At 40.9% G+C, this 24,487-nt stretch overlaps 1 protein-coding gene across 1 annotated transcript in view; it reads left to right on the plus strand.

Moving 5' to 3' along the window:
* caln2 (calneuron 2) overlaps nucleotides 1-24,487 on the plus strand; it is a 56,585-nt gene that overhangs the window by 5,371 nt on the left and 26,727 nt on the right. The window contains exons 2-3 of the mRNA XM_060935161.1: nucleotides 2,734-2,877; nucleotides 12,893-13,005. Of these exons, the coding sequence (XP_060791144.1) occupies nucleotides 2,734-2,877; nucleotides 12,893-13,005 (257 nt within the window). The remainder of the gene's footprint in view (nucleotides 1-2,733; nucleotides 2,878-12,892; nucleotides 13,006-24,487) is intronic.

The raw sequence follows: 24,487 nt of genomic DNA on the forward strand, positions 1-24,487 counted from the left end.
GCACTGTCGCCTCACAGCAAGAAGGTCTGCGTTCGAGCCCTGTGGCCGGCGAGGGCCTTTCTGTGCGGAGTTTGCATGTTCTCCCCGTGTCCGCATGGGTTTCCTCCGGGTGCTCTGGTTTCCCCCACAGTCCAAAGACATGCAGGTTAGGTTAACTGGTGACTCTAAATTGACCGTAGGTGTGAATGGTTGTTTGTCTATGTGTCAGCCCTGTGATGACCTGGCAACTTGTCCAGGGTGTACCCCGCCTTTCGCCTGTAGTCAGCTGGGATAGGCTCCAGCTTGCCTGCGACCCTGTAGAACAGGATAAAGCGGCTAGAGATAATGAGATGAGATGAATAATAATAATAATTATAATTATTATTATTATTATAGGGCGGCACGGTGGTGTAGTGGTTAGCGCTGTTGCCTCACAGCAAGAAGGTCTGGGTTCGAGCCCCGTGGCCGGCAAGGGCCTTTCTGTGTGGAGTTGTCCGCGTGGGTGTGCTTCAGTTTCCCCCACAGTCCAAAGACATGCAGGTTAGGATAACTGGTGACTCTAAATTGACCGTAGGTGTGAGTGTGAATGGTTGTCTGTGTCTGTCAGCCCTGTGATGACCTGGCGACTTGTCCAGGGTGTACCCCGCCTTTCGCCCATAGTCAGCTGGGATAGGCTCCAGCTTGCCTCCGACCCTGTAGAACAGGATAAAGCAGCTAGAGATAATGAGATGAGATAATTATTATTATTTCATTGTACATTTGTGCAGTTACAATAAAGGCATTCTATCTATCTATCTATCTATCTATCTATCTATCTATCTATCTATCTATCTATCTATCATTATTATTATTATTATTATTATTATTATTATTTCACAATTAAAAAATAATTCTGACATTATATAGCTTGCTTCTATACTCGCTGGAGTGATATCATACTTCCTGGCCAAAAAAAAAAAGCTGCCCACTTTAAATTTCATTGGACAGCCTTTAGCTTTGATTATGGCATACATTCACTGTGGCATTATTTCGAGTTGAACCACTCCGTAAAGTCTTCTCCAGCACATCCCAAAGACTTTCAGTGGGGTTAAGCTCAGGATTCCGTGGTGGCCAATTCATGTGTGAAAATGATTTCTCATGCTCCCTAAGACACTCTTTCACAATTTGAGCCTGGTGAATCCTGGCATTTTCGTCCTGGAATATGCCCATGCCATCAGGGGAAAAAAAATCCATTGATATGATAACCTGGTCATTCAGTACATTCAGGTTGTCAGCTGACTTCATTTTATTGCCACATAACATTGAGCCTCGACCTGACCAACTGAAGTAACCACAGATCATAACACTGCCTCCAGAGGCTTGTACAGTGGACACTATGCATGATGGATACATCACTTCATTTGTTTCCCTTCTTACCCTGACTCACTTATCACTCAGGAATAGGCTAAATCTGGACTCATTAGACCACATGACCTTTTTCCATTGCTCCAGAGTCCAATCTTTATGCTCCCTAGCAAATTGAAGCCTTTTCTTCCAATTAGTCTCACTAACAAGAGGTTTTCTTATGGCCACACAGCTGTTTAGTCCCAATCCTGTGAGTTATTACATTGTGCACGTGGAAATGCTCTTACTTTCACGATTAAACATAGCCGTGAGTTCTACTGTCAATATTTTTACAAGTTGACTTCACCAAGCAGTTGAGTGATCTCTGATCCCGCTCATCTCATCTCATCTCATTATCTCTAGCCGCTTTATCCTGTTCTACAGGGTCGCAGGCAAGCTGGAGCCTATCCCAGCTGACTACGGGCGAAAGGCGGGGTACACCCTGGACAAGTCACCAGGTCATTACAGGGCTGACACATAGACACAGACAACCATTCACACTCACACATACGGTCAATTTAGAGTCACCAGTTAACCTAACCTGCATGTCTTTGGACTGTGGGGGAAACCGGAGCACCCGGAGGAAACCCACGCGGACACGGGGAGAACATGCAAACTCCGCACAGAAAGGCCCTCGCCAGCCACGGGGCTCGAACCCGGACCTTCTTGCTGTGAGGCGACAGCGCTAACCACTACACCACCGTGCCGCCCCTGATCCCGCTCAGTCAAGATTTTTTTCTGACCACATTTCTTCCATGAAGTTGACGGTTCACCACTATCCCTCCAGGTTTTAATAATGTGTTGGACAGTTCTTAACAAAATTCCAGTAATTTCATCAATCTCTTTAGTTTTCTTTGCTTAATAATTTGCCCCTTCTGAAACACAGTAACATCTGTTCCATGACCATGGGATACAACTTCCGACATGGTTGTTAAAAAAATGAGAAGCTACTCACTGCATTAGTTAGGGTTAAATGAATTGATGCCAGCTGAAATATTAATCACTGCAGTAATTATCCAATCAAAGATTATTAAGCATTTCATTATTTAAATCCAAATGGTGATTTATTTATTTTTATTTTTTTATTGCTAGGCATGGTATTTTAGGTAAGCTAGCATGGTAGCTACTTCACTTAGCAAATATTGCCAAATGCTTATATACCATCAATAAATTATACCCAATTATGCTAAGTACTATCTCCTGTGAGGTAAATTAAAAAAAAAGTTTACAGTGATGTTAAAGTTAAAAAAAACAAGCATGCAGTTACAGCAAATCTGTTTATGTCACTTGTTTGCATGTATGTAGTCCCAAAACTATGTTAACTATCTTAGTTCTGCAGAAAATGTTCTTTATGATTCTCCTTATCTGCAGAGATTCGGGAGGCGTTCCAGGTACTGGACAGGGATGGAAATGGATTCATCTCAAAACAGGAGCTGGGTGTGGCAATGCGTTCACTGGGCTACATGCCCAGCGAAGTGGAGCTGGCCATCATTATGCAACGCCTGGACATGGATGGTGAGTTTCTCTTTTCTGCTGTCCTTAATCCCCTTTCAGACTCTGTCTATCTCTCAGTCTTTGGTTCTCTGAAATATCCCAGTCTGTATTTTTTTTCTCTGTATCTCACAGTATCCTTTATCAGCACTAATATTGTAGTCAGCCTTATTTCTGTGATAAGTAATCTGCATATGGAGCTATGCTCCTCATTTGCACTCTGCAATAAAGTCAGTGTAGCTCAGAAGTCTGGAGAATTCATTAGATTTTTAAGAAATTAAACACAGAGGAAAAAAACTAAAAGGGCACACAGTAGACTGCAGACCTCTGCCAAGCCACATATTAGCAACATCAAAATCAAATCACTTGAATCTAGAATAATACTAAAGCTGTACACCAAATTTCATCAAAATCCGTTCACTACTTTTTGAGTTACATTGGGAACAGACCAAAAAAAAATCCTGGATCCAAATATATTTATCCAGATTTGCATCAAAATCTAATCAATTGTTCCTTGGCCCATGGCCCACCTTTCCTCAAAATTTCATCAAAATCCGTTCACTATTTTTAGAGTTATGTTGGGGACAAACAAACGGCGGCGAAAACATAACCTCCTCCAACAAAGTTGGCGAAAGTAATCAGCAGTGGAATGGTCTGACTCAAAGTGGAGTTACTGTTACCTGAAGTCCCAAAGTGTTTTATTCCCCTTATACCACTGTGATGTGCCAAAACTAACATTAAAGAATGACACATTGTACTTTTTATCGATTTATGGTTCCATTTAATGTTGTGGAACGTCCACCAAACAAGTTACTTTCTCTTAGCACTTACACTACCAAAGCTATAAACAGTTGCTTCCTCATCAATCTCAATTTTTCACTTTATCCTTCATTTACAAAGTGAAGAAAAAAATCCATGTTACATTCCTGAGAAACTGAACATACAAGGCACTCGGTGCTGGAGACTTTTCCATGTCAGAAAACTTAAAGGAAACACTTTACTTCTGTTACAAAGTGCCGACACTGGAGACTCCTTCCAAAAATGTTCAAGAACACTTTACATTATCAGTGATTATACATTTTTCTTTGTGAAATAACACATTTTCTTTTAGGTTTGTTTATTATTGGGCTTAGATTATGTTGCGTATCTGCTGTGCACGTCCAATATGAAAACATATTAGAATGAGTGCATTATTATAAACCTGATAAACCTGGGATTTGCTTTGCAGCTGGAACTAATGTCAGAGCTGTGAATTGAGAATTCAACAGCACTGTGGTATAAATAAATATAGATTCTCCCTTTCTGGATAGAGCTCTTGGTGAGATCTGTCTTGTAATGACAAATGGGACCTGACAGGCAGTGAGTGCATGTTGCTGTTACCTGCTGATTGTACTGCATGAACATAACGCAGATTTGTTTAAACATACAACCTGAGATTTTTACATGTTTGCACCCAGGATTGATTTTTTGTAAAATGATGCATTGTATAATCCAGGGGTTTTCAGTGTGGGAGAGTCAGCCCCCCCTCAGAGAGCAAATAAACAACAGCGCTCCCCCTTACAATATTTGTTGTTGCTATACTTAATGTTCCATTTGTATTTTTAAAAAATGGTTGTTGTACACATTTTTATTTTTTTCTTTTACACATTTTAAACATCTGTGCTTTTTAAAACATCTTTTTTTACACATTTTAAACATCTGTGCTTTTTAAAACATCTTTTTTTTACACATTTTAAACATCTGTGCTTTTTTTTTTAAACATCTTGTTTTACACATTTTAAACATCTCATAGCATCGTTAGCTAGCACCTCTTGGCAGACAACACACTGTGGCAGTGGAGCATCTTCAGATCCAGTCCATGAAAATCCAAACTTTAAATAATCGTGGTCATACTTCCTTCTTTTTTCAGTCCCCCCAGGATTCCGCGGGCCTTTTTTGTGATTGTTGCGGGCTAAAATGTCTGATGTTGCGGGGGTTTTCCAAAAAATTGCGATGAAAGTTGCGGTGTTTTTTAGGTTTTTGTTGCGATTACATTGCGGGAGGAAGTGAAAGTTGCGAGAAATTCTTGCGATTTTCTCTTTTTGTAATTAAAATTGAGTGATATGTTAAATATTAAGTTATTACTGAAAAACTATTGATTAAAAAAACAAAGACACTGAGAAATGGTCCTATAAACAACTTTACCAATATAAAAGATTACCAGGACTACAAAAATGCAGAAAAATAGGCTTTACTTATCCAAATGCACCTGCTGGTTCAAAAGTTAAAGTGCATAGAACCTCACAGCACAACATGAAGTTACCTTAAAATATAATATAAATGCCTCAGCTTTCATGTAAGAAAAAAAACTATTAATACTAGTACTGTGTGCAGGCAGTCTCTCCTGAAGACTAAATTAAACAATAATTATAAACTAATAAAATAAATGGCTCAGGCTTCATAGAAGAAAAAAACAATTTGGACAGAAGCTCACAGTATGATGCTGAAGCTGCCTAAACAATGGAAAATAAAATACTATTTTGGCAAAAATGTTGGCATCCATTAATTTCTTGTATTAAGTAAAAAAATAACGTGCATACAATCCTTCACTGTAAACATAACACACTTTCGGTAACAGAATTTAAGCCTACATAAACACTGACTCACACATGCAGTGTTGCCAGATACTGCTGACGTTTTCCAGTCCAAAATATGCTCAAAACCCGCCAAAATGCACTTGAAACCACCCAATCTGGCAACACTGTGCGCATGCTGCTTCTCTTCACGGAAGTAAGGCGGAAGGTAGTTTGTCGACGTCACCTCAAGACGACGCCAACGATTGGTCAAATTTGCAGGAAGGTTGCGGTGATTGGATATAATTGCAGCACCGCCCTGAATTCGCGGGGATTGGTTGAATTTGCATTGAAGTTGCAAATCGCAACATCGCGAAATCCTGGAGGGTCTGGGTTTTTTTTTGCTTGGCCCAGACTCTGTCTCCTCACTCACTGTAGCTTTAGGTACTAAAAATCGGTCCATTTTGTCTCTGGCAAAGGCTAGCTGAAGTTCGCTAAATGTCCGCAATAGTAACTTATTCTGGTTTATTTTTCCCCACGTTGCACCCCCCCTGAAGAACTCTGGCGCCCCCTAGGGGAGGCGTGCCCCACACTTTGAAAAGCCCTGGTATAATCGATACCACAGTTCCACAATGGTCAAAGGTTTGGGTGAAGTTTTTCAATTAAGCAACTCAGTTATATACAAAATAATTCAGTGTTGGTTTTTTTTTTGCTTTTTTGATTTGTTTTTTTAATGAAAAAGACTTCCCTCTCTTGTATAAAGCGACACAAGTCATGTTATTTGATACATGGACTTTGAAGCAGGTCACTTTCGCACATTATGCAGTCCATATATTTAAAGAAGAAGCCTTTATTTCTCACATGTATACTGGAGGGATGCAGGTCATTTCGTCCAATGACCATTTCATCCAATGCCTTTTCGTCCAATAGTGAATACATTTCGGCCAAAGCCATTATTTTATATTTCAGGTATTTGTTCGTTCGAAAAAGGGAGGAATTCTCAATGGAATTTGACCAAAGCAAAACACATTTCTGCAGCGTGCAGTTAAAGGCCCGGTCCCACTGCACTTACGGATGCAAAGAGGATGTAAAACGTAAAAAAATCTTTGCCATCCGTTGGAAAACGCTATGCATCCGTTGTGTACTCATTGCATACGTGCTTCATACGCTCTATCCATCGAGCATCCGTCCACTGTGATTTCATCCGCGCAAAAAGTTTTGAGCTGCACAAAACTTTTAGAACGGATGAACTTTCCGCCGTGTACGATGTAAATCCGCGACATATACGAGCAACAAACGTTCTATGTCCATTATCATCCGTTAAACGTCTGCTGTATCCTCTCTGCATCCTCTGGGCATCCTCGCAACTCACATCCGCTGCAGCTGAAAACGGAAAGAGGGAGGAAAGATAAGGTACATGAAATGTCTATTCATCGTTAGTAGCACGGAAATAGAAAGGATGTAAGCGTATGCATCTCGTATATAAAGTATTCAAAACGGACAAAGCGTTTATATCTGGGATGTATCTCGTATATTTAGGATGTCTGGAGTATGTCTAGAGTATGTAGAAGGACACCTAGCGGACAATCGATATTTTGTATAAAAAGGGGGAGAAAATCATCTGGATCTCAGTAGAGATGTATCGATGTAGCCACCAGCACGTCTTTCCGCTTTATGTTGACGGCATGCGTGCTGCATCCCTTTATATCCGCGGAGCAGACGCAATTCATACCCCCCGCATGCGCAGTGAACGGTCTGCATCCGATATACATCCGCGCAACATCCCCTTTGTTTCCGTTAGGCGTACGTGATGCATCCCCTTCATCCGCTATGCATCCGCTCTTTCTGCTATGCGTCTGCTTCTCAGTTATCACTGGTAACCCCTTCGGAGCTGTCATCCACTTCCATCCGCTTTCATCCGCTAGGCTTCCTATGAACATGCGTTTAACATCCCCGCTATATACTACCCACGTCCGTTCTTTTCCGTTCTGTTTTCGCAAATTTTCGCCAATTTTGTCCATTTCTGGAGTGGATGAAGAGCCACCCCCGAAATTTTGCTCGTCCGCTGTGTCCTTTTTGCATACGTTTTGTGTCCATTGGCCAGTGGGACCGGGCCTTTAATTGCCCCCCACTTGCCAAATGCAAGTTGTGAAATCTAATGGCGAGTAAAGATCGCCCCAGACTCGCCCTTCTCAGCAAGTGTGGTCAAAACGATGGGTTCCTACCTTGGATTCATGTAAAATCCAAGAAATATTCGACAAAAACTCCTTCCTCACGCATGTTGGGGACTGCCATTGCAAAATGAAAATGAAACCGGAAATGATGGGAATCAGAAGTGTCAACTTCAAGCACATTCAGCTGGGGCTGCTTGTGGGGAGAGATCGTATTTATTAGACTAAATTACATAGAAAATCTATACTCGCATGACTCGCACTTGCCTGATATTCTTTTTTGGGGCCCCAACTATTATGTGGATGTCAGTCCTGCACGCTTTAGTGTGCGCATCTGAAGGACTCTTGGGCACACGCTGGACTGCACGTGCGCCGAGCGGACTCTCGCACGCGCGCTGTTAATGAGGCTCACCTGCACATGATCAAGAAGCATCAGCGTGCCTATATAAAGACTGAGAAAAATGCACGTTCAGTGCGAAGTATTACACCACATCAGTGCACATTACTGAGCCTTATTCTCCCATGTAGATTCTCTGGTTTTCTGATCCTGTTTCCTGTTCTTAGTTTCTGTTTTTGTCTTTGCCTGATTTAGCCTGTTTGTGCCTCGCCCGACCTTTTGCTAGTTTCACGTTTATGAGATTGCCTGCCGTTTTGGATTGTTTGCCTGTGTGTTTTCACAGTTGTTAATAAACATTACTTCTGCACTTGCATCCATCTCCTACCACTCCCTGACAGTGGAATTTGGATGAAATCTTTCAACTATTGGACGAAATGGTCATTGGACGAAGTGTCCTGATCCCTACTAGAGCTCAGCGAAATTCCTCCTCTACATTTACAGTAACCCATCTGAAGCAGTGAACACACACACACACACACACACACACACACACACACACACACACACACACACACACACACACACACACACATATCGAAAGAAGTGAGCAGCTATGCTACAGCGCCCAGGGAGCAGTTGGGGTTAAATGCCTTGTTCAAGGGCTGTTCATTCACTCCCCCCACATTTTTCCTGTCGGTCCAGGAAATCGACCCGACAACCCTTTGGGCCCAAGGATAACCTTTCTAACCTTTATGGCTGCCCCCAAAACACTGTTTTCACAATGGCCACAGGTCAGTTCTCCAAAGTACACCTAGGTTTCAAAGCAGCTTTCAGTTTTCACACTCAACCGAACAATCACAGGTCCAAAACAAAAATCCGCCCTATAGTGTGTACTGGCCTCATTCTTAAGGGCAGATCAATGTTGCCACGAATCGAGGACCTGAATAGATTTGTCTCATCAGTCATTAAGACAGGTGATCAATCCTGACAGCAGAACTGGACAGTGGGGACAAATGTACAGTCCAGCTGCGGTGTTGGAACACAGCACATGAAAAATCTTGAAGGTAGAAAAGATACTTGTGCATTTTGTTAATTTTGTACCCACTGTGTTTTACACAATTGTTTGCACAATTTAATACAATTAAAAGATAGGTGTTAAAATTGTGGGAAAATGTTTACACCATTTGATAATAAAATAAAATGATCATTTGTCTTAAAAATGTCTTGATTAAAAATTTCTTGACATGATGGCTTCATATTAATACAGTTGGTTTCATATTCAATATTTATCACACATGTGCAACTCAGATACCACCAACATTCAGAGAGCTGTTAAAAAGGCTTTCTGTACATTTGTCTTTCAATTTTGCTCTCATACTATATTGTAAATAGTTTTTGGTGTGTCTCACTACTTAAAATCCAGTTTATTCTTGACACCAAAATCCTTAGGCAAGTCTCACCACTCAGCAGCCATCTTGGTAATACGCTCAAGCAGTTATTTCAGGCTGACAAGATCAGGTCCCTAAATGAAGGGGGAGAGAGCCGTAACGGCTCTTTCAATGACCCCCAGGACATAAAACCTGCATGTATAGAATCATCAGTCAAGTCTGATAAAAAAAAAAGCATAAAAACTTTTGTGACTTTGCTCCAAAACAAGGTTTAAAAAGCTTCCCCCCAAGTTATACTTCTACTACGCATGCAGAAGGTTGCTACAAAGTCGCTATACTTCTACTACGCATGCACAACTATGCGCTTGCATCAGTGCAACAACATGATTGGCTTAATATCTTTCCCAGTTTGGCAGATGATTAGCTTTTTGTGGAGAGGGGCAGGATATGTGCATACAACCACCATCTTTGGCATTACAGATTTTTCCCATAGATTTCTTTTTTTTTTAAGATTTTTTTTGGGCTTTTTTCACCTTTATTATTGGATAGGACAGTGTAGAGACAGGAAATGAGCAGGAGAGAGAGACGGGGAGGGATCGGGAAATGACCTCGGGCCGGAATCGAACCCAGGATTTATGGTATGGCGCCTTATCCACCTGAGCCACGACGCCCTCTTCCCATAGATTTCTATGAAGGATTTTCTAAGTGGTTTGTCTCCTCACTTATAATGTCTCTGGTTCTACTCTTCTGGGAATCTTGGTGAAATCCCAAACTCACTGCAGGAACAACTGGCACACACACAAATCTGATTGAGATATTTTGATCCCTACTCCTACTTTGCACGTGACACCTATATAATTATTATTTGTTAATCACTGGCATCATGGCCACGAACAGCATTTTGTCAATTTTCATGCACAAATTAGTCTTTAAACTTAAGATCTTGATAAATCAGGGCCTGTGTATATTTAAATAATATTGGCTGGCTTTTTTTCGTGGCATATCAGATATATTCCATTCAGCAAGCATGATATTTAACGAGTCGATCACGAGTTCAATATCATGCTAGCTGAATGGAATATATCTGATATACCATGAAAAAAAGCCAGCCAATATTATTATTATTATTATTATTATAATACATATTCCTTTCGGGTGTTCAATGCATCTTTCTCTTTCAGAATTCTCTCAAAATCTTCTGTATTTAATGAAGCAAACCTGGCAGCCATGTTTGTTTACAACTTGTCACAATCGCTCGCTAGCAAAGAAGTTTTACATCTCCAACGTGTGACGTCATATTGTCTTGACAACCATGCAACATCGTAAACCATATTCAACGCTCATTCTCCATTGGGTGGCATGACATAATAGATGTAAGATAAGCGATATGCTAACAATATTGCATGCTATCAAACCAAATGAATGAAACCCGCTAGAAGGGAATAGAATACATGTTTTATTCCATCGAAAAAGTGTCCTGTGTGTATAATAATGACAAATAATCGGGTCATAATCTGACAATATTATCAGATTTTTCAAATAGTCAAACTGCAGTGACTTAAACTGGATTAAGCAAGTTTCAAGGACTCCAATAAAAAACACCTACATTTTAGGTTTCTACATCTACAACTTGGGGCAACACGGTGGTGTAGTGGTTAGCGCTGTTGCCTCACAGCAAGAAGGTCCTGGGTTCGAGCCCCGTGGCCGGCGAGAGCCTTTCTGTGTGGAGTTTGCATGTTCTCCCCGTGTCCGCATGGGTTTCCTCCGGGTGCTCCGGTTTCCCCCACAGTCCAAAGACATGCAGGTTAGGTTAACTGGTGACTCTAAATTGACCGTAGGTGTGAATGTGAGTGTGAATGGTTGTCTGTGTTTATGTGTCAGCCCTGTGATGACCTGGCGACTTGTCCAGGGTGTACGGTACCCCGCCTTTCGCCCGTAGTCAGCTGGGATGTGCTCCAGCTCGCCTGCGACCCTGTAGAACAGGATAAAGCGGCTAGAGATAATGAGATGAGATGAGATCTACAACTTGAGAGAAAGAGAGAAAAAAGTAATCTCTGAATCTAAACAATAAGAAAGCTCGAATACACATAGTGCAAAGTTCAATTTGTCGCCAAAAAAAAAATCACAATATATATTTAACAGTAAAGCAATTCATGAACTGACTCTTTAACAGCCAGAAATGTTTTGTTAATTCTACACGTCATCCGAACATGGAGACATCAGAGCCGGGACTGAAGTGTGTGTGTGTGTGTGTAGTTGATATATACTGAGGACCAGAATGCGTGTTTTGTTTTGTTTTGTTTTGGGGGGGACATTTTTGGGAAATGAGGACATTTTGGCTGGTCCTCACTTTTTCAAAGGGTTGTTTGAGGGTTAAGACTTAGCTTTAGGGTTCGGTTTAGGCTTAGGTTTGGGGTTAGGCATTTAGTTGTGACATTTAAGGTTAGGGTAATGGTCTAGGGAATATATTATATCAGTGAGTGTCCCCACAAAGATTGTGTGTGTGTGTGTGTGTGTGTGTGTGTGTGTGTGTGTGTGTGTGTGTGTGTGTGTGTGTGAACTTTAGCCAGTATTTCTCTTTTGTGTTCCTCAGCCTCATGCTACTCACTTTTCATCTTTTATCAGTTCAGCAGTTTGTCCAAAAAAAAAAAAAAGCTGTTCACAACCTGTAGGACACTCCTTGTCAGTTTCACTTCCTGCACTTGTGTTGAGTCAAGGTTGAATTGTGTTCTTAGTCATGTCAAACATGTTTTTCTTGGAAGCAGACCAATATCACTTTTTGCCTTGCTCGTTTTGGTTTGCACTTGAGCAGGATTTCTGCCCCAAGGAGGAAAACACACAAGGATTCGACTTAAATAGACCAAACACGACAACTGTGAAAGTCCCATGAAATATATAAATATCCGTTACTTCTTTAAATATTGCTGATTCCAGAGTCATGGTGTAATTCAGAGGATGTAGGAGTCATAAGAGTTCTGGCAAGGCGCACACTAGAGGTTACAGTGAGATTTTGAGGCGTGCAGACCTTCTAGTGGAGCTGTCAGTTTGGGATTTTATAAAGTGATTTGTTCTAGAAGGTGGCTTCATGCTGGATGATTCTTCCTCCAAAAGTACAAGACACAGGATTAGAAGTTGGCTGGGCTAGGACCACCAGGTTTAATGAGGTCATGTGGGATCTGTGGTATTAATAGCAAAATGAAACTTTTTTCCCCTCCTCTCTCTCTCCCCCTTCTTCTCTTCCCCATATCTTATTCTTTTTATATTTGTATATGTAAATACTTAATTTATTTTAATTTATCTAGAATTTTTTTCTCTATTTCTTTTTTCTGTTTATCTGTAATGATGCTGCTGGAATCTTAATTTCCCTGAGAGAATCCTCCCAAAGGGATCAATAAAGTTTTATCTAATCTAATCTAATCTTGCCTTTGGGTTATGCGGTATTTTACAGCAGTTAGATGTGCACTGTGTAAGCAAGGGCAAATAATTGTCTAACATGAGTGATTATTATTACGTCATGAATGTTGACCTGTGTAGGTTGCATCATTACTGGGAAAGAAGGCACAGTTTTCAAATATGTTTTTCTTGCTGCAGGTGATGGACAGGTGGATTTTGATGAGTTTGTGACGATACTTGGACCGAAGCTGCTCTCGTCTGACACCAGAGAAGGCTTCCTCGGCAGCACTATAGACAGTATCTTCTGGCAGGTGTGGAAAATTTTCTTTCACTCATATTCTTGCTTTATTTTAACTTTTGTGGCCTCTGTACCTGTCAGTCCCAATGAAAAAGACATGATGTCTGTCTTTTATGTTACCGTTCTCTCAAGTTCCTACTTTAAAGGGATCCTCCAGCGGATTTATTCTCAAACTTATTTTAAGTAAAAGTAGTCACAGATTTCAAAAATCAAACTTTCATTTTCAGAGATCCAATAGTGTTTAGTGTTCGAGCAAAATGAATTTTCTTTAAAATGCCAGATGGGCATCTTGCAGTGGTGACGTATGCGATGACATCAGGTAGCAGTCGCTTGGAGCAACTCGGCTGTTTATATTCTCTGTTTACATCATAGTTTTGCTAGTTTTACAAGTACTTTATCAAATTTATCAGTTTTTAAATAAGTATGCCTTATTGTGTAGCATATAAATGCCACAATGATGCTAAAAAGAAAGCACAAGCTGGAACTAGGCTGCACTTCTGCAGATAAAATGCCAAGTGTGCTTACTCAGCTGTGGCAGAGGGTCACTGACAGATCAGACATGAGACCTCGCACTACAAAATCTTTTTTACATGATCAACAGATCAACAGCTGAGTTGCTCCAAGCGACCGCTACCTGATGTCATTGTATATGTCACCACTGCAGGAAGGCCATCTGGCACTTTAAAGAAAATTCATTTTTCTCAAACACTATTTGATCTCTGAAAATGAAAGTTTGATTTTTGAAATCTGCGACTACTTTTACTTAAAATAAGTTTGAGAATAAATCCACTGGAGGATCCCTTTAAGTACGATGTAATATGTGTTGTAATGGTGGCCTCTGTGCCTGTTAGTCCCTGATAAGGAGGCGTGGCCTTTGTGCCTGTTAGTCCCATTGTAAGAAGTGTCATTGTTTGCTCTAAATGTTTCTTTCATGCATAGGATTGGGTTTTTCAGTAGTGTACAGACAATTGCCTTTAAACACAAAGCACTTGCTTTTAAGCTTATAACTACTTGAGAGCATGCCTCTGTTTACAGCAAATATCACTCTTTGAGGCCCTGTTTACATTACTTCGAATCAGCGGATCATCAGATTAACGTTTTTAAAACGATTAGCGTGCACACAGCAACGCCAATACACGATTCGCGTGCACACAGCAATACCAATACACGGATACGCTAATCACATGACTAATTAGACGGCACGTAAGTTGAAATGTGTAAATAAACTTCAGTGCGGCTCAGCGGCTGCACTCCAAATCACTCCGCCCTGAACAGCGAGTGCCCTCTGGAGGGTGCGCACTCCCCGGCCCTGCGCAGCTCACAGAGCGCGCGAGTGAAGCGCACGAGCAGTGATTCGGGACTGAGCCGCTGTGTGTGTGTGATCCCAGTGCATATCGGGCATGCGCAAGTCACTTACCACTTGCAAGTGGAAGGATGGCAAGCCTAAAGACAATCATAACTACACAATGGGCAGTATTTGCATCTTACCATGAACAACATTAAGAATGACAAAGCAAAGCATTATATTCATACTTTTATACTCTTTAATGAAAAACAAAAAGGTGATACAAAGCGGAAACAATAGCAGGAAGTGAAATCCGCGCAGTTTTTCAGCAGTCGCGTCACATGACCAACGTGGCATGACCAACGCCAGCGAATCAGGAAGGTGGATGTCACAGTGACGTTGTCCAATGACGACGTCAGCTAGAGCTCAGCACTGCGTTTCCTCGTTTCTCAATGTTTACACAGCAACGGTTCAAATACGAACTGGGCTGAATACGTGGGCCCTGGCGGATTCAAGTTGTTCCGCCTGTGGAGTCGTTTTCCGGCGTTTTAATGTGCACAGACAGTGCATCCGCGACGAAAACGAGACAGATATGGTCTAATGTAAACACCACCTGAGTGTAACTCTAGCGCAATTGTCCAAGTAGAACCTAACTTCACACAGGTTCCCACGCTAAGTTAAATGCCTAATTCCCTGACTTTTCCCTGACTAATAACCTGGATTTTCATGACCTGTAATGAACAGAAAAACAGGCCGCCTTCATGCTGATCACACAAAATACAGCCACGGTATTTGAAGCCCATCAATTTGCGAGATTTATTTACTAGTTCACAGACATCATGAAATAACCTGATAAAGAAAATACAGTTTGGTTCCAAAACGCCGTCAGCACCATTTTCAAAAAATTCAAGTTCCTGCCAAAAGAAATTTGGCATTTGATCACTATTCAATGTTCCAAAATCAATTTTATGCAAAACGCAATATCCGCCACATTTCCCTGCATTGTGTGTCCCCTTTCTTTCCAATCCACGACAAGTGCCACGACTGATTTTCAGCAGAACGTGATTTCTCTGCTTGACCAATCACCATTCAAATACGGAAACAGTAATAGCAGCTTTAAAGCTAGATGGCCTTTCAATTTCATAAAATCGATGAAATTTAGTTCCCTCTGAAATTTGGTCATTGTGATATGTTTATTTCTGTAATATCTCACAAAATATCAGGCCATTCTGTGGCTGGGAAGTTATTTAATTTGAGGGGATTCCTGAGCAAATAATGTGCATGAAATCACTCGCTTTGCGCAATCAAGCAGGCAGAGGAAGTCCGTGTGTGCATGCGCAGGTTTACCTTGATCATGCACTGACAGTTACATCATTGTGTCGCTAAATGAACAGCTGATCACACCGAGGTGCTCGCTGACTGCCAATATTTATTAGTTTGGTCTTGTGTTTCCTTTCCTTCGCAACATAATGTCTTTTCTTCTTGCTTTCTGTTACTGTAGTCGGTCTTTCACGTTTCATTCGCACACTCGCATCTTCCATTTTCCTCTCATTTCAAATTTGTATCCCACAATGCCTTGCATGAACAGGGAAAGCCCACCACATGATGCATGATGTAGTATCTTGAATTGGATCATGGTGAAGCAGGAAAAATAGCAGACAATTTAGGGCCACATGGCCCTAAATTCATTAATTGTTCTATTTTTTTTAAATAATAATAAAATTGGAAGTCTATGATTCGAATTCAGTAGCTTTCGGTCCACTAAACAAAAATAATTGGGTGTCATGGAAAATTATTTTTATGACCTATACTTGAAAAATCTGAAAGGCAGTCTACCTTTAAGAGCAAATTTTAAAAATCAAAATCAAGATTTGCATTTTTAATGTTATTACAACCTCATAGTGTTATATTAAAGTTTCAAACAGAAAATAGTGGTTTTCCTCCTACAACTTTTTTGGTCAGGAAAATACTTTTTTTTTCTCAGGTTTATCACATAAATCTATCACATTTTGGAACCAAACTCTTCATATGCTGCATGTTGAGTATTACATTTTGATAAATGGCAGCTAAATTTAAACATGCTACAAACAAAATTCCCTGATATTCCATGGCTTGGTTCCATGTCATATTCCAGAAATTCCATGTCCCGTGGGAACACTGTGCTGAATACCTGTGTGTGCAATTTCATTGTTTACTCCTCATTACTCATGCATAATGTGAATACAGCTGTGTGTGCGCGTGCGTGTAACATCTTTTATTTGAATCCATTTTTACATTCTGGGCACGTGAAAGAGACTTCATCCACATAAAGCCTGTTTTCCACGGATTAAAGCTCGCTCACACCCCTACCTGCACCCAGTGTCCCATGACGAGCAGCCAAAAATTATTCTTTGCTCAAATCCAAGCTTCAAACTAAGGACAGAGTGTATAAAGCCAAGCACATCTAGGCAGACATATACTAGTAGTCACTGTTTTCTTTCCAAGAGCTCTTCTGAGGGAATTCCAGTGGTGTTGTGGAATGCATATTAACTGAATGTTGCACAGTTCATTGATTTAGTATGAATCTGGATTTGGATGTCAGGGCAACTTGGGGAATTTTGCTCGAAACTAATCCCACTACTGTTTATGAGCATAGTACACGCTTTGGTGCAAAATCATGGCTGAAAAATGGCTGAAAAGAAACTAGTAAAATTCCCTGTTCTCACATGCAGCCGTTTCGAGTACCTCGACACGTGTGTGTTTGTGTAACAGCAAGGTCACCGACACCGCATGTCTCTGGATTTATATAAATGCTCACCTCGGCACACACCCAGTGGGATACAATGAGTCATGAATGAAAGTATAATTCAGGTAATATCTTCACACCTGCTGAGCTGCATACCAATCACCCAGCAGCCTCAACACACAAACAATCCCTCTTATTGCAGCTGAAGTTCCCATTTGGGTTTAATGCCACCACAGTGACAAGCAATATTCCTGTTATTATGAAGGAAATATCATCCAAAACTCACTCTTTGTCATTCATTCATTACAAGCAAGGTTCATCCCTTTTTCATTGGATACGGTTCATTTTCAGATGACATAGATGACATATTAAGAATTATTATTATTAACAATCATCATGGGCGGTTTTAGCTTGTATCACACCCTGGGCGTACCCCCCTTTCAGCACCCTGCACCCCCTTAGTGCCAACCCCCCAAAATAAAAATAATTACAAAAATTGTGTGATTATCCATCTCCCTTAACCTTCCTCCAACGCCCCAAATAAAAAATGAATGTAATTATTAGAATAATAGTGCTAGTTAGGTTTTTGCTGCGGGCGGCACAGTGGTGTAGTGGTTAGCGCTGTCGACTCACAGCAAGAAGGTCCGGGTTCGAGCCCCGTGGCCGGCGAGGGCCTTTCTGTGTGGAGTTTGCATGTTGTCCGCGTGGGTTTCCTCCGGGTGCTTCGGTTTCCCCCACAGTCCAAAGACATGCAGGTTAGGTTAACTGGTGACTCTAAAATTGATCGTAGGTGTGAATGTGAGTGTGAATGGTTGTCTGTGTCTATGTGTCAGCCCTGTGATGACCTGGTGACTTGTCCAGGGCGTACCCCGCCTTTCGCCCGTAGTCAGCTGGGATAGGCTCCAGCTTGCCTGCGACCCTGTAGAAGGATAAAGCGGCTAGAGATAATGAGATGAGATGAGGTTTTTGCTGCAGGCCACACACATCATTATGAAACTGGGTGAAATTATATCTAATGTTATGTCAACTAGTTGGACAGAAAACAGAATATTGTCACCCTCTGGGTAATAGCATAGAAAGCGGGACTTTGTCTACCTTGGATCCTGGATTAACAGTTCTGAACATGACTTTGAAGTCCGGAAAGCCAAGGCCTGGCAGGTATGTTGTCAGATGAAAAAAAATATATGGAAGTCATCAATGAGAAGAGAGTTAAAGATCAGACTTTTCCAGGCCACAGTAGAATCCCTTCTCCTGTATGGGTCGGAAACATGGACCATACCTAAAGCACTTGCTAAGTATATCGACAGCTGTTATACAAGCATGCTATGAATTGCACTCAACATCAGCTGGTTTGACAAGATCAACAACAAAATAGTCTATGGAAACCTACCCAGAGCTACCACCAAAATCCAAGAGAGGAGGATGAAGCTCGCAGGCCACAAGACAACATGATGACATACTGGTGCACAAGCTGCTGTTCTGGGACCCGAAGCATGGAGAGTGAGGGCGCGGGCGTCTCCTCCTTGACAGAGACACTGAACTTGATCGTGTTGCTGAGATAGAGCGCCTGATGCTATACAGACATGTGTGGTGGTGTATCATAGCATCTCAGATGATGAAGCTGCCTAAGCAAAAAAAAGCAAGTAAGCATAGGCTAACAAATGTGTTATACCTGACTATGTAATTACATACAGAATATTCTACTCATAAATTGATGGCATAGCTGCATACCTTTATCTTTTGTGTGTTTGTCCTCGTCTTCTTAACTCTTTTCCCTAAACTGAGCACCTGATGGCTGATCCTAGACCTTCTGTATTGATTTGGCACTCAAGCATCACTACATTACCCGTCACTCAAGTTGTTAAGACCAACAACAATAGCAAGACCGCGAAAGGTCGCCATTTTTAAGCAACGAGAAGCAGCAGCTGTAAAAACGCGAAGTCATCCATTATTGTTGTTGCTGTTGTTGCTGCTTCTCTTCTCCGTGTTGTTGTTGCTTCGATGTTCACACCAAGGTTTATGCAAATGCAGCGATGTAACTGACGTATACAGCGATGTAACTGACGTATACAGCGACGTAATGACGTGGCTCCCCTTAGCACCCCGAGCTATGGAAAAACAAACTGGTTCTCAGCTAGCTCGCAAGTTGAATGAATTGTGAACCAGCACCAGCACTGGCCCTGAACCAGCCCTGGAACTGATTTGGTGGAAAAGGGGTTGTGACAGTGAAACTATATAGTTACAATATTATGAATGAATTGTGGTTTATTAGATAGAATTTCATAGTGTGACTGATTTTACTCTTGTATTATGCGTGATATTTAATAGATTCTCCCACTCCCCCTACCTCACTTCTACTGGGGAGATCTGAGGTCATAGGTCAACCTCCCCACACCCCCCTCCCTCCCTCCCCATGTTATACTTCTGAGTAGGAGACCAGGAAGTAGCCAGGCTGCCTGGCTCACAGACTAGAAAACAGGGTGCCACTCTAACAAGTTAATTGATCCACACAGTGTCATGATATCATTAACGTGACTTACAAATGAGCAATAAAAATACTAATCATGCAAATCTCAAAATTCAGATTTTATTTTTGTGCTGGCGCCCCGTGCCACCCTCGGCAGGATGCTGCCCTGGGTGGCTGCCTGTGTTGTCCATACCTAAATCTGCCACTCATCATCATCATCCATCATGAACAAATATTATTCTCAGCTATATAGCACTTTTTCCGTTTTGGGTCCAAAATCTCAAACTTTTCAGAAAGTATTTGTGATAAAGAACATAAATGCACAAAAATTACAGCAAATCATGAAAAAAATTTGTTTTGCTACCATAAACTTTCACTTAGGGGCAGTATGATGGTTAGCACTGTCGTTTCACAGCAAGAAGGTTCTGGGTTTGAACCTGCTGGTTAACCGGAGACTTTCTATGTGGAGTTTGCATATTCTACCCACACACCGTAGATGCTAAAGATGACCTGGATGACTGAGAACCTTCACAGACATGTTCTACCTGCACCTGCGTGGGTTTCCTCCAGGTGCCCTGTTTCCTCCCACAGTCCAAAGACATGTGGATTAGGACAACTGGCTACTCTAAATTGCCCACAGATGCGAATGTCTGTCTGTCTCTCTGTATTAGCCATGCGATAGATTGGTGACCTGTCCAGGGTGTACCCCACTGACTCGCTCAGTGTCAGATGGGATTGACTCCAGCCTACCCACGACCCGCAATGGATAAACGGTATAGAAAATGAATGAACTTTCACTTAGATTATTTCCAGAAGTAATTAATATACCTCTATGTGTGTGTGTGTGTGTGTGTGTGTGTGTGAGAGAGAGAGAGAGAGAGAGAGAGAATTTTGATCTTGTCTCAGGCACAGCACTCAGACAAAGTCAGACAAGGTCAGACATGCACGTGCCTGATTCAGACGTTTCTGATGCGATTGTTGAATCCTCATGAGGTTCCGACCAAATTAATTACAGTACAAAGTGGAGTCTGTTATGCTTTGAAAACAGAAAACTCTTTGCCATTGAGAGACCATCCCTAGATAAAGTGGCATATACAACTATACAATTTAGCCAGGGTAAAAAAGATTAACCCCTTCGGGCATAATGTGTACAACTGTACACATGAAGTTCCATAGCATTTTTCCTTGTGTCTGAAGGGGTTAAAGCCAAATCCTCAAGCCTATGTATTGGAGTCTCATTGATAAATACGGTCTAACCTTGCAACTTCAATTTCTCTCAGTATCAATAAATTATACATTGGTGTCCAAAAGTCTGAAAGCACTAGTGTAAACAGATCTATTTTGCAGTCTTTTCTAATTTAATATAGTAATTTTCATTACAAATATTGACAAAACATGAGTGAAAGTAAAATCTTTCACATATTTACATAAATTTCAGAGTTTCTTCGTATTTGGTACATCCCCTCTGTTTGCTTTAATAACAGTGTGCACTCAAACTGGCATGGACTCCACAAGCTTGTGCAAAGCCTTATGATCCAGGTTAGATCAAAGCCACCAGATTGTCATCTGAACACATGCTTCAGTCTAAATTCAGTCTAGATTAGGAAAACCTGACCTTTTGTACAAAGCAGTTAACGTGAGCAATATCACAAATTTGCTTACATTTGAATAGGGACCTAGAAATAGTGCAGAATCATGAACATTAAATATTCAAGATATTGTACATTTACTTTCTATGTTTTAAATGTTTCAAAATTCTAAAACCTTCTGTTTGTTTTCAATTTTACATGGACTTTTTATTTAACATTTTGAAACTAGTATATAGATGAATAAGGGTTGCCAGTATAATTTATCACATTGAATAATTTCTTCTCCGTTTACAGTTCACATAAACTACAGTTGCTTCACCACATTCACAAGTTGTTATGAGATGTTATGCTGGCACCAAGCTGGCAGTGAACCGTTTCATAACTGCTAGAGTAGCTCGTCTGCCATAAAAACGCTTTTGTCTCATCACAAAGTATGTAATGTATGCACAGAGAGTGAAAGAGTGCATAAGAGAGACAGAGTGAGGAGAGAAAAAGGTGTAAAAGCTAATGTGTGCATTATGTGTAAAAGCCCATGCTCTTGTTTATATGCTTCATCAGGTGTAATATTTAAATTTGTGTGTTTTAAAGATAAGTCTGATCCTGAGAATTTCACAGCATTGGTGGAACATGAAAGATTAAACACTCATTAGCAGGCCTGTTTCAAAAAGAGAGCTTTTACAACTAACAAGCTCATTTAACAGAAAGCCCGAAAGGAATAAAAATGCTACAGGCAAACATTAAAAGCTTTTTTAGAGCACATGGACGACTTCACAAGCCTTTCTGCACCTCTTCCTACTTAGAATCCGCTATGCTGTAAAGCTGTTAGACTGTGAATTAGCTAACAGCAACACTGTTATGGCTACTCTAGGGTGACCAGATGTCCCGGTTTTACCGGGACAGTACCGATTTGGGGTTGTGTGTCCCGAGTCCCGACAAAAGTCTGTCGGGACACGGATATGTCCCAGTTTTCGCCACTCGTGACGTTTGCGACTGAGCAGCGTGGGAATCATTAGCGGAGAAATGTCTGCATTTACTATTTTGATGAATTGATAGGAATCGCAAACTTTCCTGGTTACTGCCCCCTGGCCCTGTGGCATGGGTGTTTATTTAGCCACATTATTCCAGACAACAGAACGTGTTGCCATGCAGCAATAAAATAAACATTAACTGGCGCAAATGTTCTTTGTCTAGCAGCTAGCAGCAGTAATGGCGCAGCAATTATGCCGAAAAGAAAATGTACTTTTTCCAAAGATTTACAGGGCACCTACCCCTTCCTCCGAGAGGTGCAGAACAATGCGCACGAAGCCTACTGCACACACTATAAGTGCTTTGTTCTTGTACTGAGTTGGGTAGCCTATGTTGCAAATGCTGTGCGCTCCTGTGGGGGCTTTCCTTGGGCTGTCGCCCCTCTCCTCCTTTACTGCTGTTTTGTTTGAGTGTATATTTTACGGAAGCCGCGAGAGGCCCTTCATATAATCTTTTTTTATTCACCTTGTTATCCCGAGATAACGACATAATTAATTCAGGATCTCGAGAAAACAACACAACTAATTCGAGATCTCGAGAAAACAAAACCGTTATTTCGAGATCTCGAGAAAACAAAAACGTTATTTCATGATCTCAGCTGGATCACTGTATCTCCATCGATAGAGACGAAGCTGGGCCAGTCTTCTGCGGAGGTGCCGTGGACTAATTTTGAAATTATCCCTTAATAAAAGGCTTAATGCAATCTCTCCCTGTGTCAACCCCTGATCAAAATATTGCCTTATTAGGTGATCGATTATTCCAGATATTCTAATGACCAAATTTGCATCTATACAGAATGAGAAATAGCCCCAAAGTCAGCATATCACAAGTCTCTTGGCATACCTGAATGAACCATTTCTCAGCTGTTTACTCGAGATCATGAAATAATTGTTTTGTTTTCTCGAGATCACGGAATAACGGTTTTGTTTTCTCGAGATCACGGAATAACGGTTTTGTTTTCTCGAGATCACGGAATAACGGTTTTGTTTTCTCGAGATCTCGGAATAACGTGTTTTTTTTTCTCGAGATCTCGAATTAGTTGTGTTGTTTTCTCGACATCCTGAATTAATTATGTCGTTATCTCGGGATAACAAGGTGAATAAAAAAAAGGATTCTGTTTAACATACCATTCTGACAGTTTGGCCATATTGCTGTGTTGAACAGCTTGTTGCACCTTCCATTAAAGTGTTCACTTTTGTACACATCTTGCTTTATTCATTCAGTTGTGGGGAATGGTTAGTAAGGTTGATCCTGACCTAGGCTATGTTGAGGTCACATATCTACTTTTTAAGTTCATGCTATAGTGCATACAATTTTAGAGATATAGCCTACATGTGCATATGCATTCTTCTTGGTGTTCTCACAAACAGGTGAAATACATCAGTTTAAATTTGTCCTATGGACATAGCCTGGCCTATTCTCAGCCATTACAAAATCTGTTGTCTGACCATAATTTAACTGATCTGTATACCACTATGCTACTAGATAACAAAATGCCTGTTTGTTTTATTTCATGTGAGATGTTGATAAATGTGAGCTTCAACAAAATAAGAGCACCTGAGTGTCACGTTTACGTAAAAAAAAAGGTGTGCGTGCACGAGCATGGTTGCGCGCAAAAGTGTCCTGGTTTCAGACTAGGGAAATCTGGTCACCCTAGGCTACTCACACAGTATTCAGTTGCTGTAGCTTCTATCTGACTGTTATCAGACATTGCTAATGTATATTATGAAGTATTTTCTCTATCTAAGAATGCTCACCTTTAGCTACCATTTCCTAGCAGTTTAGTTAGCTAGCTAGCATAGCTGACTGCAGTAACTAGCTTGTGTTAGCTTAGGTGCTTGATATCAAAAATGTATTAATTAGCAGAAACTGGCAAATGAGACACTGTTTGTTTTCAACACGTTTTGGAACAACAACAAAAAAAAATTACCAGAAATTGATGGCTTTTTATATGTGAGATTCAAATAATGTACTGACATTTTGTTCTTCAGTTTTAATCTGTAGTTGCTTTTATCGTTTGTTTCACTGTACCTAATGGATAGTGCTGCTTGGATGCTGTTCTAACTCCAGTACTGTAGACATGTTGGAAAATGTTGAATACGCTCAGGGTTTTTCATTAAACCAAAACCTAAAGCAGTCACCGCATGTGTGTTATTTACAATATTGGGATCTGAATGCAGTGTTTGGTTCCACAGCTTTCAAAGCTACTTTGCTAATTGCATTCTCCTCATATATCTTGCACAAGACCAAAAGAAAGACAGGTCTGAGTGACTCAGCGGAGTGTGTTTTATTTTCACGTCCTTCATTAATATAAAACCATTCAGCTGAAATGCGATGAATCACAGTATGACCAAGTCCGTTGTGTTTATTCATAGCTGGCTTTTTTGAGCTGTGATGAAGTAT

This window comes from Neoarius graeffei, chromosome 12, assembly GCF_027579695.1.
Source record: "Neoarius graeffei isolate fNeoGra1 chromosome 12, fNeoGra1.pri, whole genome shotgun sequence".
NCBI classification, from domain to species: Eukaryota; Metazoa; Chordata; class Actinopteri; order Siluriformes; family Ariidae; genus Neoarius; species Neoarius graeffei.